General features: G+C 35.6%; 1 protein-coding gene across 2 annotated transcripts in view; it reads left to right on the top strand.

The window, feature by feature from the left end:
• ADAM28 (ADAM metallopeptidase domain 28) overlaps window positions 1-13,692 on the top strand; it is a 72,461-nt gene extending 58,769 nt beyond the window's left edge. Inside the window, exons 18-22 of one of the 2 annotated variants that reach the window (XM_017885573.1) lie at window positions 4,588-4,696; window positions 5,951-6,029; window positions 6,667-6,732; window positions 7,542-7,604; window positions 9,111-10,928. In XM_017885573.1, the coding sequence (XP_017741062.1) occupies window positions 4,588-4,696; window positions 5,951-6,029; window positions 6,667-6,732; window positions 7,542-7,604; window positions 9,111-9,131 (338 nt within the window). In that variant the 3' untranslated portion in view covers window positions 9,132-10,928. Of the gene's footprint in view, window positions 1-4,587; window positions 4,697-5,950; window positions 6,030-6,666; window positions 6,733-7,541; window positions 7,605-9,110 lie in introns of both variants that reach the window. The other variant, XM_017885579.1, reaches the window with a different exon arrangement.
• Window positions 13,693-15,893: the final 2,201 nt, after the last annotated feature.

Here is a 15,893-nt window from a genome sequence, read left to right as displayed (position 1 = left end):
CTCATTGTTTTTTTTCTTCAGTTTAAGAAATATTTCTATTGTTTTAGGTTTTAAAATTTATTTTGTTTCAGTTTTCTGGTTTCTGAATCAGAAATGTAAATTATTTATACAAAATATCTCTACTGTGTGATCTCCATATTATATTGCATATTGGGTCATTTTCTTGTTAATTCTGGGGAAGTTTTCAAGATTATTCTCTGTATCTTAATATAAACATTTTAGCAATGTTAATTCTCTTGTTACTCATAGTGACATTTAAAAGTATTCAGTGGCATTTTTATGTCTCTTTGAAAATTTTTTTATCCCAGTTGGTTTTCTGTTTCATAACTAGTTTTTTTGCAGTCTATATTTTAATTGCATTAAGAGTACCCTAAATTTGATTCTTTATATTCTTTTTCTGAAAGTATACATTTTATATATACTTCTACTTCTATGTGTTATTTTATACCTAATCTTTTGATTCGACCGACGCTTTTTCTTCTTCAGTTATCATCCAATAAGGTTGAATTAATTCTGATAAGCACTGTTAAAAAGTATTTCTCAAAATTTTGAACTTGGAGGACTAGTGATACAAATTTACAGTATATTACATGAAATTTGTATTTTAGCAGGATAAGGAGGTAGCTGGAGAAGTGCAAAATACATACAGTGGAAGCTTGTCTCAACTTACTGTTTGTTGAAACCACTGTATCAAAATTCAACTTTATCCCCCAAGCCTTGCTTTTTTCAGGGCATTGTGTTAGTGGGTTCAGTGCCCTTTCAGTGCTATTTCTTATCTAACCATCAGGAAAAGCCTCAGACAGACTGAGGAACATTTCCTAGTTCAGAAGTGTCCTTGCACCAAGAAGACAGACCCTAGAGGATAACAATTTTTACTATAGCTAGGGTCCTAAATCTAAACTTGAATGGGAAAAAAATTACATTTTTATTTTCATTAAATTCTAAAGTGTAGAATGTTCTACAATTATGGGAATGTATGGCTTATAAACCATAATACTATTAGCAATATTCCATGACTTTGTCACCAATATAAATTACAAATACTTCAATATCTCATTGCAGTTGTTGGATGTATCTCCAATTACCACGAGTATCATTTGTTTGAAATTTTGGTAGTTACTGATCCACTGTTAGAACTTATTATTTCAGAGGTTAATAAACAGATACTTTACTACACCATAAATTGTTTTATAATATTTTGACAATGGTATCCCACCATCAGTAGCTTCCTTTAAATCTTATGCCTTTTATGAATGAATTTAGAAACACTCAGAAAAGGGGTTTATAGACTTTATCAGATTGCCAGAATGATTTGCAGCATAACAAAGGTTAAGAGCACTGCCCTACAACATGACCATACACAGCCATTGGCTTTCAAGATTATTGTTAACACCATATTTTTGTTTGTAAAATATAATAAAGATGTAAATATAAAGGCAAACCTGATTATAAAATGAACACTCATGTAATACAATAAGGGCCAAGAAATAGACCCAGACATCTGCTTTCCTGCCTCTTTTCAGTCTGAACTCCCCTCTTTCTCTAAGGGTTGGGCATTCATCTGTCTTTGATCATAATCATTTTGTTACTTTTCTTTGTAGTTTTGTTTCCTAAATACACATCCTTAAACAACAACTTCTGGTTATATAATTCCATGTATATAAAGTTTGTAAACACAGGAAACACAGCTTCCCTCACTATCAACATCTGTCACCAGAGAGGTACATTTGTTACGTCCATAAACATAACCGGACACATCATTATCACCAAGTCTTTAAAGTTTGTATGTATGAAATTTTTCTATGCTCATTTTCTTCGTTTTCTCTACCTTATGCTTTCAAGATCATCCATTCTAGTGATTGGATTAAGGAAGTCCACTAGTTGTCTTTCAAGTTTCTAAGAACTCTTTCAAATACTTCCTTATTTATTAAAATGTTTCCCCCTTTATTAGTACTGTCAAATAAATCAATTGGTTTGTGAACATTTATCTAACTTTGCAACCTTTGAATAAACCTAACTTAGAAATAGTATCTTTTTTATATATTGAAGGATGTTTACTCTTATTTTACACTCTTGGGTGATATCGGACTGTGATTTTTTCATACTGAAAAAATTGCTGAATTTTGGTATCAATGTTATGCTAGTCACATAAAGTATATTAGAGTGTTCATTTATATTCTCTGGAAGAATTTGTATTTTTTTGCTTTTAGTTTACATTCATGGGTGATAATTGGACTGTGACTTTTTTTTCATACATGTGTTCTGTAGTATTCTCCAGATATTATATCAAGCTTACTAATTGTCTAATATATAAATTAATCCTAACATTGTTTGTTTGTTCTACCAATTACTGTGCTAGGAGTGTTAAAATACCCCCACTATAATTGTGAATTTGATTACTACTTCTGGCTCTATCAACACTTTTATACTTTGAGAGCATATTATTATGTACATACAAGTTTAGAGTGTTGCATCTTCCAAATTAATGAACAGCGTATCATTATGAAATGGTTCTGTGTCTATCTAGTACACTTCTCACCTTTGAGAATCTACAGTTCCTGGAGACTATAGAGCTGTAGCATATTTCTTTTGGTCTGTATTTGCACTGGAGTAACATTTTTCCATATTTTTATTTTTATCCTTTCTGAATCATGTTTTAAATCTGTCTTTGTTTTATTAAAGAAAGCATGCACATATATTTTTTAGCAGTACTCACATCTTTGGTTTTTGTTCGTTTCTTTAACTAAGGTACATAGTCCCTTTAAATTAAATGTAATTACTGATACACTTGGGCATAAATCCACAATTATATAGTTTCTATTTGTCTTTCCTGTTTATGTTCCCTTTTCTCTCCTTTCTTATACTTATTGATTCTATTATTTTATTAACTTGAATGTTATGCATTTCTTTTATATTTTAATGATTATCCTGAAACTTCCCACTTCATTTGCTTTAAAAAAAAAAAAAAAAACTTTCTTTTCTAGAGCAGTTTTAGGTTCACAGCAAAATTGAAGAGAAAGTACAGATAGTTGGCATATAGCCGGCACCTCCCGCTCCTGAACAGCTTTCCTCACCGTCAACATCCCCCACTCCCATGGAGTATTTGTTGATGGTAACAAATATTCCATAAACCTACATTGACACATCATTATCACCCCAAGTCCACAGTTTACATTAGGGTTTGCTATTGGTTCATTTGCCTTTCATTTCTTTCTGCGTTTCTGAACTTCTACCTAGGATTATTTTCTTTTCCGTCTCTCTGGGTTCTTGACCACTCACTAATCTCTACAAAGTAATTTTATCTAACTCTGAAGTTCTTCTATACTTTTGGGAAGCTTTTGTTTGCAAAAAAATTAAAGATATTTTTAATGGGCAGGTTGGTCTCAATTTCCTAATCCACCATTACCAGAAACAAGAAGAGGCTGCACTTTCTCTTCAGTGATTTCTATCTTCACCTGCAAACCTTCCGTTATTATACTTTCATCTGTCTTATGCCCCAATTTTAGTTAGCTCTTTTCAAGTTCGGTGTGTTTGTAAAGTACTGCCAAATTCCCATTTATTTCTCTGCTAATATGTCATTCTTCTGAAAATACAGTTCTGACATTTGTGCAAGTGTGTATTTTTCATTCTGAATATATCTACATGATAACAGAATGCTTCATGTTTTATTTTCCTTTGACTTTTTGGATTGGAATCTTGTGGAGGGTGGAGAGTAGTGAATATTTGAACTAAAGTCATTGTCTTACCTAGAATTCTGCTTCTGATGCGACTACCTCTATCTCCATGTGTGTGTGCGCAAACTTGTGAGCTTTTCTTGCATTTATACAAATATTCACCTTGCTATTGGTTTGCTGATTTCTGTAAAAAGAGAATGGTAACTGTTGGCATTATTCTTCAATCTTTTACTTCCTGGTCTCTTGTGGCTTCCAATTATTGTAAGAGAAATGAACAGTTGCGAGCAAAAGATTAAAGTTATATTCATTATTTAAATTTGTCATTAAAAGAAAAAAACACCACGGGGGCCCAGGAATATTTGTTTAAAGCATTTCCTCATTCTCAAGGTCACATAACTTCCTTTCTGTCTGTAATTCCAGTGTAGATCAACATCAGTGAAACACTCAATTATTTGTCTATCAGTTCTCTAGTCACACCTCAGCTTCTTATTTACTACTGACAGGAATGTATTTTCAAAGTTTTAGTTTCTTTTTCTCTGTTTTATTCCAAGACTGCTTTTCAAAAATGTTTCATTTCTTTTTTGCCATCTTCCTTACTGTATATTCTCCTCTAATCTCCCAGCTCATTTTCCAATGGTTACAAACATTAGCCCTTCTAAGTATTCTCAATATTATGATTTTTTAAACTTATTTCATGTTAAATGTTTCCTATAGATTTCATGTATATTTCTTCTATCTAAATATTAATGTAATTATCTGATCAAAATACATTTTCATTTTACTGGCTATGGCAGTTTATGCTCATTAGAGAAAAGGGTAGCGGGAATGTGTACTAAGTAAAGAAACAAGGACTAGTGTGATGTGCAGATGTGTGTTTCTGTAGTTCTCAGCGGGTCCCTGTTCTCTGCTGCAGACTTCTCCATTGTGGTTGCTGTGCTGTTCCCAATGGCGGTCATTTCTCTGGTGGTTGCTATAGTAATCCGCCAACAGAGCTCCAGAGAAAAGCAGAAGAAAGATCAGAGGTGATCCTTTATCTTATCTTGCTGTAGGGACTCTTTGACCCTTATTTTACTTTAAATTCAATGTATAACCTACCCTTTCAAATTGAATTGGTTTACTTCTAATATTCAGAAATACATGCAGATACAGTCTTTTTGGACCAGAAGCTAGGTTTCTCTTTAACTGAGAAATCCTTCACATCTAGAAATGTTTTCCTTCTGTTAGTCACCATATTTATAATTAATAATAAGAGATATTAACTCATTATGATGGATTTTGAATTTATCATAAAATATCTAGCATTAATTGATCACTATATGATAAGCACTGTGCTAAGCACTGGCCCCCTTCCCCCCCTTTTTTTTTTTTGTTTGTTTGTTGAGATGGAGTCTCCCTCTGTGGCCCGGGCTGGAGTGCAATACTGTGATCTCAGCTCACTGCAACCTCCACCTCCCAGGTTCAAGCACTTCTCCTATCTCAGTCCCCTGAGTAGCTGGGATTACAGGCATGTACCACCACACCGGGCTAATTTTTGTGTTTTTAGTAGAGACAGGGTCTCACCATGTTGGCCAAGCTGGTCTTGAACTCCTGACCTCAAATGATCCACCCACTTTGGCTTCCCTAAGTGCCAGGATGACAGGTGTGAGTCTCCACACCCGGCCCCGTGCTAAGCCCTTTTATGTCTATTATCTCATTTAAATGTCACAAGAACTTCATAAAGTGGTTATTAGTTTCATTTTACAGATGAAGAGTGTTTTACGTTAACCCTAACACAATTGTGCAAGGTTAGGAACTTCACATTTTGATGGATGTAGAAACAAGCTCAGAGAGATTAGCAAACATACTTTCAGTCTTGCAGTGTAAGTGGTGGAGCCTGGGTTGGTCTCACAAGTGTGATTCTGGTACCACAGTGGGTTTTTTTTTTGTTTGTTTTTTAGTATTTTTAAAGAAAGAATGATTTATTTACCCATGATGAGTTTAATATTGAATATGACATTAACAAAACAATTTAGATAAATTTGGATTCAACACTATCATTTTTAGAAATCGGGATCTGTAGAGAACAAAAAGAAAGTGAGTAGTGATTATGAATGACAGGGCAATGAAGGAGGCTGATAGGGAAGTAAAACTGAAAATGACCCAGGGAGCAAATAAAACCCAGGCAACAGGCAAGAAAGACACAATGGGAAAAAGAAGCTGGGAATCTTCTACCGAGTTTCCCTGTCATGCTGAAGGAGCTGCTAAGTCAATTGATACCATGTGTTTCTCTCTTACAGGCCACTATCTACCACTGGCACCAGGCCACACAAGCAGAAGAGGAAACCCCAGATGGTAAAGGCTGTTCAACCGCAAGAGGTGAACTATATAGTTTGGGCTGTGATTACCATGGCCCCACTTTGCGTTTCTCTCACACTCTTATCCTGACTACCTATCCTTTCTACCCAGCAGTGTTTTGCAATTCCACATTCAGAAGTGTCTCCTTTGCCTTTTATTAAATGCAAAAGAGAGTCCCTAAAATGCAGAGCCACTTTGCTGGGGTTCATGAAATGCAAACAGAATAAGGAGAACAAAAAGGGACATACCAGATGTCTGTCTGTCCTGTCTCTATCTCTGCCTCTTTCTTTCTCACACACACACACTCCCTCTTGCTGACTCTAGGTTATTTCCTTGCAAATTGACCAATAGATCCAAAAATACATATGTCTGTATGATAATACATGTAATATTTATAACCCAAATGTCCTACTCATGTCCTGTAAATTTAAAGATTTTAGCTGAAGTTGGTTAATGATAACATTGGTAATCATTTATTGATGACAACTTTTCATTACAGCTCTGGGAAATACTTCTATGGAATACGCCAGCTGGACCACTGTGGTTTTCTATCTGGTCAGCTTAGTTCCAATCTTCCATGCCTTGAAAAGTCTGCTTCCATAAAAACTGTGCTTATGAAATTAATGGTTCATTCTGAAAGATTCATTCTTCTTTTCAGATGAGTCAGATGAAGCTCCATGTGTATGATCTGCCAGTAGAAGGCAATGAGCCCCCAGCCTCTTTCGTGAGTTCGCAACTTCTTTTAAATATCATCACCCTAGTTCAATCTCCAGGAAATATCGGTGAAAGTCATAGCCCACAACACTTCATTATTTCTTCAGGACAATATTGAAATCTATGTGAATATTAATATAAAACACAAATTCTTCTGCAAAATATTTTGAAAATATAAAATGTGAACATGCATGCCACTCCATGCCAACTTGTGACAAGAAGAGGACTAATCTGCTTAACAGAGTACCACTGTTTTCATCAGCTCAGGCTGCTGTAACTAAATGAGCATAGACTGAGTGGCTTAAACAACAGATATTTACTTCTTACATTCTGGAGACTGGGAAGTCCAAGTTCAAGGAGCTGGCAGATCTGGTGTCTGGTGAAGCAGCCTTCTGGCTTGTAGACAGCTGTCTTTTTGTTGTACCCTCACATAGCAGAGGGAGAACATCTCTCTTGTGCCTCTTCTTATAAGGGCATTAATCCTATCATGAGAGCTACACCCTCATGACCTCATTACTTCCAAAAGGTCTCACCTCCAAATACCATCATTCTGGGGATTAGGGTTTCAACATACGAAATTGTGGGGTGACACAAACATACAGTTTATAGCAGTCATCTTCATCAGATACCTACTGGCATTGGACTTAGGTCTCAATTGTGTGTGTGCAACTAAATGAAAGCAATCAAACTGGTATGTTTACAATATTCTCATGGGTGGGGTCGCAGCTTCTCCGTTTCTGAAAATGATACAAGCCTTTTCATGCGCACCTATTTTTGGGACCCAATCTTTGAATTTAATTTTTTTTATCCTTTTACTAGCTAATTACAAAGCCAGATTTTCCACCACCGCCAATTCCTGCACCTATATCATCTTCTTTCCTTGTAAGTATCAGGTAGCCACTGGTGAATTTTTAATATCTCTTCTGCTCATTGCAAATACTGTCTCCAAATGCATGGGTTATTTATCAGGATGTGTGCTCTTGAGGTTCACTAGAGATATCACAGCACATTTGTCCCAGGGATATCTAAAAAAGCAAGGCCCACTTACTGTCTATAAATTAGTATGGGTATTGATGTTTCATTATAAAAGTGTTACTGTTACGTAATTATTGAGAAATGATAAATAGCTCTGCTGTGTGAGACAAAATGTCTCCTTCAAAGATTTATTTCTGGATGCTTAAGAGGAGATAAAATTGTATTATGTGATATTTTACATAATATATATATATTATAGATAGATATAATAAGGCCTATTATTAGTCATAGTTTTCTGTAGGAGGTAGGGTACGAAAAACAGGCGATATAGAGGCCAACCTGGAATAAAAGTCAGGTGCTCATGAAGTAAGAATTACAGTACATTTACTCCTTAAATGACTCCTGACCATGTTTCTTGTGCTTGGTATTCTGCTGTGGGTAAATAAGAAAGACTAAAATTTGAGGTTTTTATCTTTCAAGGAATTTCACATTGTTAGTGAGAAAACAAGTCATATAAAAATGGAGTACTTGATTCCTCAACTGTTATTTGTAGTATCACCCAAGATGAGTGACACTGACAAGAAAAATATGGTGAGGAGAAATTCAGTGGGTTCGGAGTGGTTAAAGTAGGATGAATATTCATTAGTTGAGTAGTTGGAATTTGAACTGGACCCTGAAAGTTGCGGAGAATTTAAATGAGTGAAGAAGAGGTAAGAAATAATTTCATTAAGGAAATAAATATAGCTAAGATGGGACAAGCATAGCATTTCTAATGACATACCATTGTTTTTATAATTAATGTAGCATAAAGACACAAAAGCACTTCCCGCTACTCTTTTCAAGGATAATTGAACATCTACACCTAAGAGATCTATAGCCAAATTATCTTCTTGTATTATCTCCCACTATCAAGAAGAGAAGGCCCACGTGTCTTTTTAGAAAAAATTTACTAAGAACATTATCTGTATGATTTGGAGATGGGTGCTGACATGAATGTCTTCCTTCTGAGTATGGCCAACAATTAAAAAGGGAGAAATTAGAAGGGCCTCAGCTAGAAAGCTATGTAGACACCAATATTATTTATTTTCTCAGAAATATTCCATAAGGATGAACATGAGAAGAAACTTTCTATAGAATTAGTATCCTATAACTCTCCTACCTAATATGGAGAAGGTCCCCTACACCTTCTCCATATTATGCTAATTACCAGATAGATGTTTAGAACTTCATGTGGTGTTTTTCTCACTCCCTTCCTGTCCTCTCGTTTCTGCTGCTTCATTTTTGCTGTATCAAGTGACCTATGAAATAGAAACTGTGACTTCAGATAATTTTGATTTCTTCATAGTTCAGTTTCATAATAAATATCTAAATTTTTGAAGAAAGTTGATCATTTAAAAGTTCTGTCTTTTTTAGGACTCAAATCCAAAAGCATGAGGCAACAGCTAAACAAGAACTGATGGCTAAATTATCAACTTGGAAAACTGGAAAATCTGGATGGCAGAGAAATACACTTATTTTTCACTAGTATTTACTCTTGACTCAAGAAGGTTAACATTTTCTGATTTGTGTTAGACTTTGAAGAGACTAAAGAAAATTTTCAAGAGGGACATATGCCTGAGAACCTTTGCATGAGTTTAAAATTTCAATTATCCATTCTTATAAGAAGGAAAGTGATTGTAAAGAAATATCTGGGAAGTTAAAATCTTTAATAGGAATTGATTCATTCTCTAATGAAAACAAAACATAAAACATTACACTAATCTTGGAAGAATAAGAAAATTGTACATCCATTAAATGGGTAGCAACATCTTGATTGCTTTAACCATTAACTTGTCAAATTAGAATCTCATTTAAGAAAATGATGTAAACATTCTGTTTTGTGGATCTCTTTCCTACATTAGCTTCTGAAATCATTATTAGCTATACCATGTGAGGTTTTCTACAATTTAGTAAAACTGTGAATTAAAAAATGTTTTATCATATATATTTGTATAATTAATTAGTGGCATGGTTAAAGTGGTTTTCACTTTTTAACTGGAGAAAATTTCAGTTAAATTAATCGGATAAACCAGAGGTTGCAAACTGGTGACCTGTAGGCCATGTTTGCACTGCAAATATATTTTATTTGGTCTGAATGATATTGGACACATTGTACTTTTAAATGTTTTGAATATGTTGCTAATATTTAAAAATTGAGAGATCTTGCATAAACATCCAGATTCTCAGCTTTGTCAATGTAATCAAAAAGTAATCCGATGCTTTGTCAACAATAGAATTACATTGCCCATAGCAACCGTCAGCTTAGTTGATGGGTAACATAGCAAACACTACTGGTTGCCTATCAAATAATCCCCTTCCTTCCTTGCTTTTAGAACCCTAATTTTGTTCACCTGCCCACTTCTAGGAAAAAATATCCTATCTCCATTTCATGGATAAATATCTATCACTTTAAGTCAATTATAATAACCTTATTTTTTCCTTGCTAGTAGTTGACTTGGAGATGATTTTATTTTCCTCCCCCTGCCCTTTTTTTCCCAATAAGACAAGAGAGGAATTATGTTAGGACATTTCTGGCAAAGTTTTCCGGATATGGGCATCTGAATACTCTACCTGGTACTGCTGCACTCCACATTGTGATTATGAAGGCTGAAGAAGATAGATAGAGCAGAAAGATGAAAAGAATAAAACCTGGCCTTTCAATGATGTCACTGAACTGGTAGGTAGATTAATGACTGCTGGAGTTACCTCACACTTTCTGGGTACTCCTTGTTATATGAGACATACATTTTCCTTGTTGTTTCAGCCATTTGAGTTGGATTTTCTCTCATTTTCAACAGAGATCATCCTAACTGGTAAAGTAGTTGTTTCCATAATCAGGGAACATGTTTTAGTTCATCTTCACAGCTACAGTTTTTCTTGTATTTGTCTGCTTCACCAGTTTCCATCACTCACCTCGTCCCCACAGACCTGTCTGTCTCTTCATGAGGAACTTTATGGTTCATTTACCCTTGCAGTATGAGGTTCTAGATGAGTTCACTCTGGCCTCAAAAGTGAAGCTCAATCCTCAGGAAATCCAGAATCCACTGATCAAATCACTGTCAAGGATAGAGGTTTTCTTTCCATGTGGCATTTGCACAAGAACAACTTAAAAAGTAGAGTTTTATCTGCCCTGTGATGTTTCAGAAGACCCTCCCCTCATCTGTAAATAAATCCCTATTTCCTGGAAAGCCATTATGTACTTGTGACCAACTTATGAGTCTTTTCTGTGTGTGTGTGTGTGTGTGTGTGTGTGTGTGTGTGTGTGTAATACCTGACCCCAGTAATCGATTCATATAATCCTTTTTTATACTGATGGAATGGAAATCTTAAACCTGTGAATCCTCAACTAGCCATGTACCATAACCCAAGCAAAAACTAAACCATACACTCTCAAGCGGTGGCATGTGAACATTCCTGTAAGTTCCTAAATGATGTCACCAGGTCTCTGATGCAGATACGTCATAATTCCTATTTGAAGAGAAATAATGCAGTACAATGACAGGAAAACTGGTGTTTTATCATGGAGCTGTGAACCCAAGTCCTACAATGTTTCCCTTTCAGCTGAACTGCAGAGGAGTTTGGAACAGACTTTGATTTCACAATACCGTTTCCACACTTACAGCTGTAACTTTCTAACTTTAAGGGAATTCCGCTTATTTGACATTTAACCACCTCAGATATGCCACCGAACCTGTTTTTATCATTAGTTATTTTTACCCTCTCTACTTTAAAACAGTAACATTATCAGGTTAAATTATGTTTGTATCCAGTTACTCTAAGATACCATAGTGTTTGTCTGCTTATTACAACTCACCAAATTACTGCTTTTATATGGGCTTTGGGAATGCTTTTAGTTTTTTATAAAATAATGAAGTATGCATGAAAAAAACAAATTTTAGTTGGTTGCAATCAGAGAATATGGAAAGGGTTATTATTACAATTAAGATTTTACTATCCACTTTGGAAATCACTACCATGTGTTAAGGAATTGAAGGTGGCCTCTGGCTAGCAGTCATTAAGAAAATAAGCCCGAGTTCAAAGACCCTCAAATGAAGTGAAGTCTGCCAACAACCACTGAATAAGCTTGGAATTAGGTTCCTTCCCAGTTGAATCTTGACTTCAGCCTTGTGAGACACCCTGAAGTAGAGGATGCAGCTGAATTTTGTCCAGATTACACACCCACAGAAACCGTATGATAATTGTGTTGTTTTATTTAAGTTGTTATGGTTTGGAGATATTTGTTATGCAGCAATAGACAGCTGACACAAGGAAGTAGATAACATTTTGTATTAGTCTGTTTTCACATGGCTCTAAGGAATACCACCTGAGACTGGGTAACTTATAAAGAAAGGAGGATTAATTGACTCAGAGTTCCACATGGCTGAGGAGGCCTCAGGAAACTTACGATCATGATGAAAGAGGAAGCAGGAACATCTTACATGGTGGAAGATGTGTGTGAAGGAGGAACTGTCAAACACTTATAAAGCCATCAGATCTCTTGAGAATTTACTATCATGACAACAATATGGGGGAAACCACCCCCATGATCCAATCACCTCCCACCAGATCCCTCCCTCAACATGTGGAGATAATAGCAATTAAAAAAACGAGATTTGGGGGGATGGGCACAGAGCCAAACCATATCATGTTTCAAGTGCTCCAGACAGGTTAGGTATAATTAACTATATTTAATAGGCTTTCATCACTGCAAAACTCTTTTTCTTTCTTTCTGTGTCTCGAGTCTCTTTCATTGTTCTCCCTTCTTTACTAGCACCGAGGATTCCCTTGAAATCTCTGATAGCCAGTATTCTCATTTATCATATTCTTTCTCACTTTGTGTTTCCTTGGTATTTTGGAGTAATTCCTTAAGTTTATCTTCCAAATTACTGGTTTTTATGTTCTGTACTGTCAGTCCTCCTGTTCACTAATTTCAAAATTTATAGTTGTTTCTCTTGTTTACTTAATAACATTCTCTTCTTTCCTATCAGTTTAATTGTATAAAGGCTAACCAATTAACTGTTTTTAACTTCCATTTCCAGATATCATTTTAAAAATTAAAGCAAAATGTGTATAAACCTTATTACTGCTTCCCAGAGTAAATGTTTTTCAGAAGTACGTGCTTTCTCAGCCACTTAACTAGTATGTTCCCATCATTCAAAGACACCCTTATTTCTTAAGTGTTACATTGCTATTTTTCAGTTGGTGCATCCAATATTATTAATATCAGGTTTTTAACATTCTCTTATTATATGTCTTTGTTCATAGAATCCATCTCTTAAGCGTAAACTAAATAATATGCATGCGCTAGTATCTGAATGTAATATGAAACAATATGGAAATGGTTGGGGTGATAAGCAAGTCTCACATATTCTTTTATTCTCAATTTTTTTCTCTCTCCGAAGTGGGCCAACGCAAGAGTGGCACAGCTGTGTGGAGATACTGAGATCCACCTTGTCAGGGAAGATCCTAACTCAGGAAAAAGCACCTCTAACAAAATCTGTAGCCACATTGGTACATTTGCCCTTGAATTCACCTTGTCTCTTTTGCGGCTTCCATAAAAAGGCCTTCACTTGACAATGTTAGACACTTTTTAGCAACTAGGCCTGGGTAGTCTGCTACAATGCCCAACACCAATACAATATCACTATTACTGTTAGTAGTATGCTAAGCGAATACTATTGTTATAAAAAAATTCCTAAGCATGAAAATTATGGTATATAATTTATTGTGAAGGCAACTTCTTGTGAACATTAAACTGTTTATCTCCTTCACCTCATATTAAAGTCCATACTCTTGGGATATATCTGACATCTCAATATTAAATGACTAAGATGACTAAGTTGTTTATGTTGCTCCCACTTCACACAAAGTTAAAACTATTTGTTACTTTAAATAGTTTGACAACGTTATTTTAAAATCTGGACAAATCACAAATATAATATACTTATTTAATTTTCTTCTGTGAAAAGATGTATGCTTGGTCAGGCTCGGTGGCTGACGCCTGTAATCCCAGCACTTTGGGAGGATCACGAGGGTCAGGAGTTCGAGACCAGCCTGGCCAAATTGGTGAAACCTTGTCTCTACTAAAAATACAAAAATTAGCCAAGCAGGATGGCAGGCACCTGTAATCCCAGCTACTCAAGAGGCTGAGGCAGGAGAATCACTTGAACCCAGGGTACGGAGGTTTCAGTGAGCCAAGATGGTGCCACTGCATTCTAGCTTTGGTGACAGAGCAAGATTCCATCCCCACCCCCCCGGAAAAAAAAAAAAAAAAAAAGAAAATGAACAAAGCTGGAGGCATCACATCACCTGACTTCAAATGATACTGCAAGGCTATAGTAACCAAAACAGAATGGTACTGGTACCAAAACAGAGAGATGGACCAATGGAACAGAACAGAGGCCTCAGAAACAACACCAGACATCTACAACCATCTGAACTTTGACAAACCTGACAAAAACAAGCAATCTGTAAAGGATTCCCTATTTAATAAATGGTGTTGGAAAAATTGGCTAGTCATTGCAGAAAACTAAAACTGGACTGCTTCCTTACACCTTATACAAAAATTAACTCAAGATGGATCAAAGACTTAAACGTAAGATCTAAAACCATAAAAACCCCAGAAGTAAACCTAGGCAATACCATTCAGGACATAGGCAAGGGCAAAGACTTCATGACTGAAACACCAAAAGTAATGGCAACAGAAGCCAACATTGACAAATGGAATCTAATTAAACTAAAGAGCTTCTGCACAGCAAAAGAAACTATCATCAGAGTGAACAGGCAGCCTACAAAATGGGAGGAAAATTTTGCAATCTATCCATCTGACAAAGGGCTAACATCCAGAATCTACAAAGAATTTAAATTTACAAGAAAAAAAAAATCCCATCAAAAAGTAGGTGAAGGATATGAACAGACACTTCTCAAAAGAAGACATTTATGCAGCCAACAAACTATGAAAAAAAGCTCATCACTGGTCATTTGAGAAATGCAAATTAAAAACACAATGAGATACCATCTCATGCCAGTTAGAATGGTGATCATTAAACAGTCAGGAAACAACAGATGCTGGAGAGGATGTGGAGAAATAGGAATGCTTTTATACTGTTGGTGGGAGTGTAAATTAGTTCAACCATTGTGAAAGACAGTGTGGTGATTCACTAAGGTTCTAGAACCAGAAATACCATTTGACCAAGCAATCCCATTACTGGGTAAATACCCAAAGGATTGTAAATCATTCTACTCTAAAGACACAGGCACACGTACGTTTATTGTGGCATTGTTCACAAAGCAAAGACTTAGAACCAACCCAAATGCCGATGAATGATACACTAGATAAAGAAACTGTGGCACATATACACCATGAAATACTATATAGCCATAAAAAAGGATGAGTTCATGTCCTTTGCAGGGACATGGAAACCATCGTTCTCAGCAAACTAACACAGGAGCAGAAAACCAAACACTGCATATTCTCAACTCGTAAGTGGGAGTTGAACAATGAGAGAACACACGGACCCAGGGAGGGGAACATCACACACCGGGGCCTGTTGGAGAGTGGGAGGGTAGAGAAGGGATAGCATTAGGAGAAATACCTAAGGTAGATGATGAGTGGGTGGGTGCAGCCAACCACCATGGCACATGTATACCTATAGTAACAAACCTTCATGTTCTGCACATGTATCCCAGCACTGAAAGTAAAATTTAAAAAAAAATTAAAAAACGATATATACTTAATGTAGAAAAGTTGGGATACAAGTGAAAGTACTAAGATAAAAATTTTTCCTCATCTCACCAAGTATGATTTCTATTAACATTTAGAAATATGACTTTTCCTCTTTTCTGTCTGGTATATAATTTATTAATATTTATGCTATTTGTATTACTTTTAATTTTGTTAGTAATATGACACAAATCTATAAGAGAATATTATGCAGCCATCAATACTATTTTATGAATGAATAATGCTTTACTTAATATCTGATTCAATGAAATCCTTTTTCAAAAATGTTTATGGCTAAAATAATGCAGTGATGAACAATGGTGTATACACCATCTTCAGGCAGTTCTCTGTATCACAGTTTGGGTTCCTCGGCAAGCAGAATCTGAGATGGATTTTAGCATGCAGGAAGTGTATTATGGAATGCTTTCAGGTCA

The sequence above is a fragment of the Rhinopithecus bieti genome, unplaced genomic scaffold (genome assembly GCF_001698545.2).
Source record: "Rhinopithecus bieti isolate Rb0 unplaced genomic scaffold, ASM169854v2 scaffold_315, whole genome shotgun sequence".
Classification (NCBI taxonomy): Eukaryota; Metazoa; Chordata; class Mammalia; order Primates; family Cercopithecidae; genus Rhinopithecus; species Rhinopithecus bieti.
Note: the sequence above shows the minus strand (reverse complement) of the source record. Positions and strands in the feature narration are given on the sequence as shown.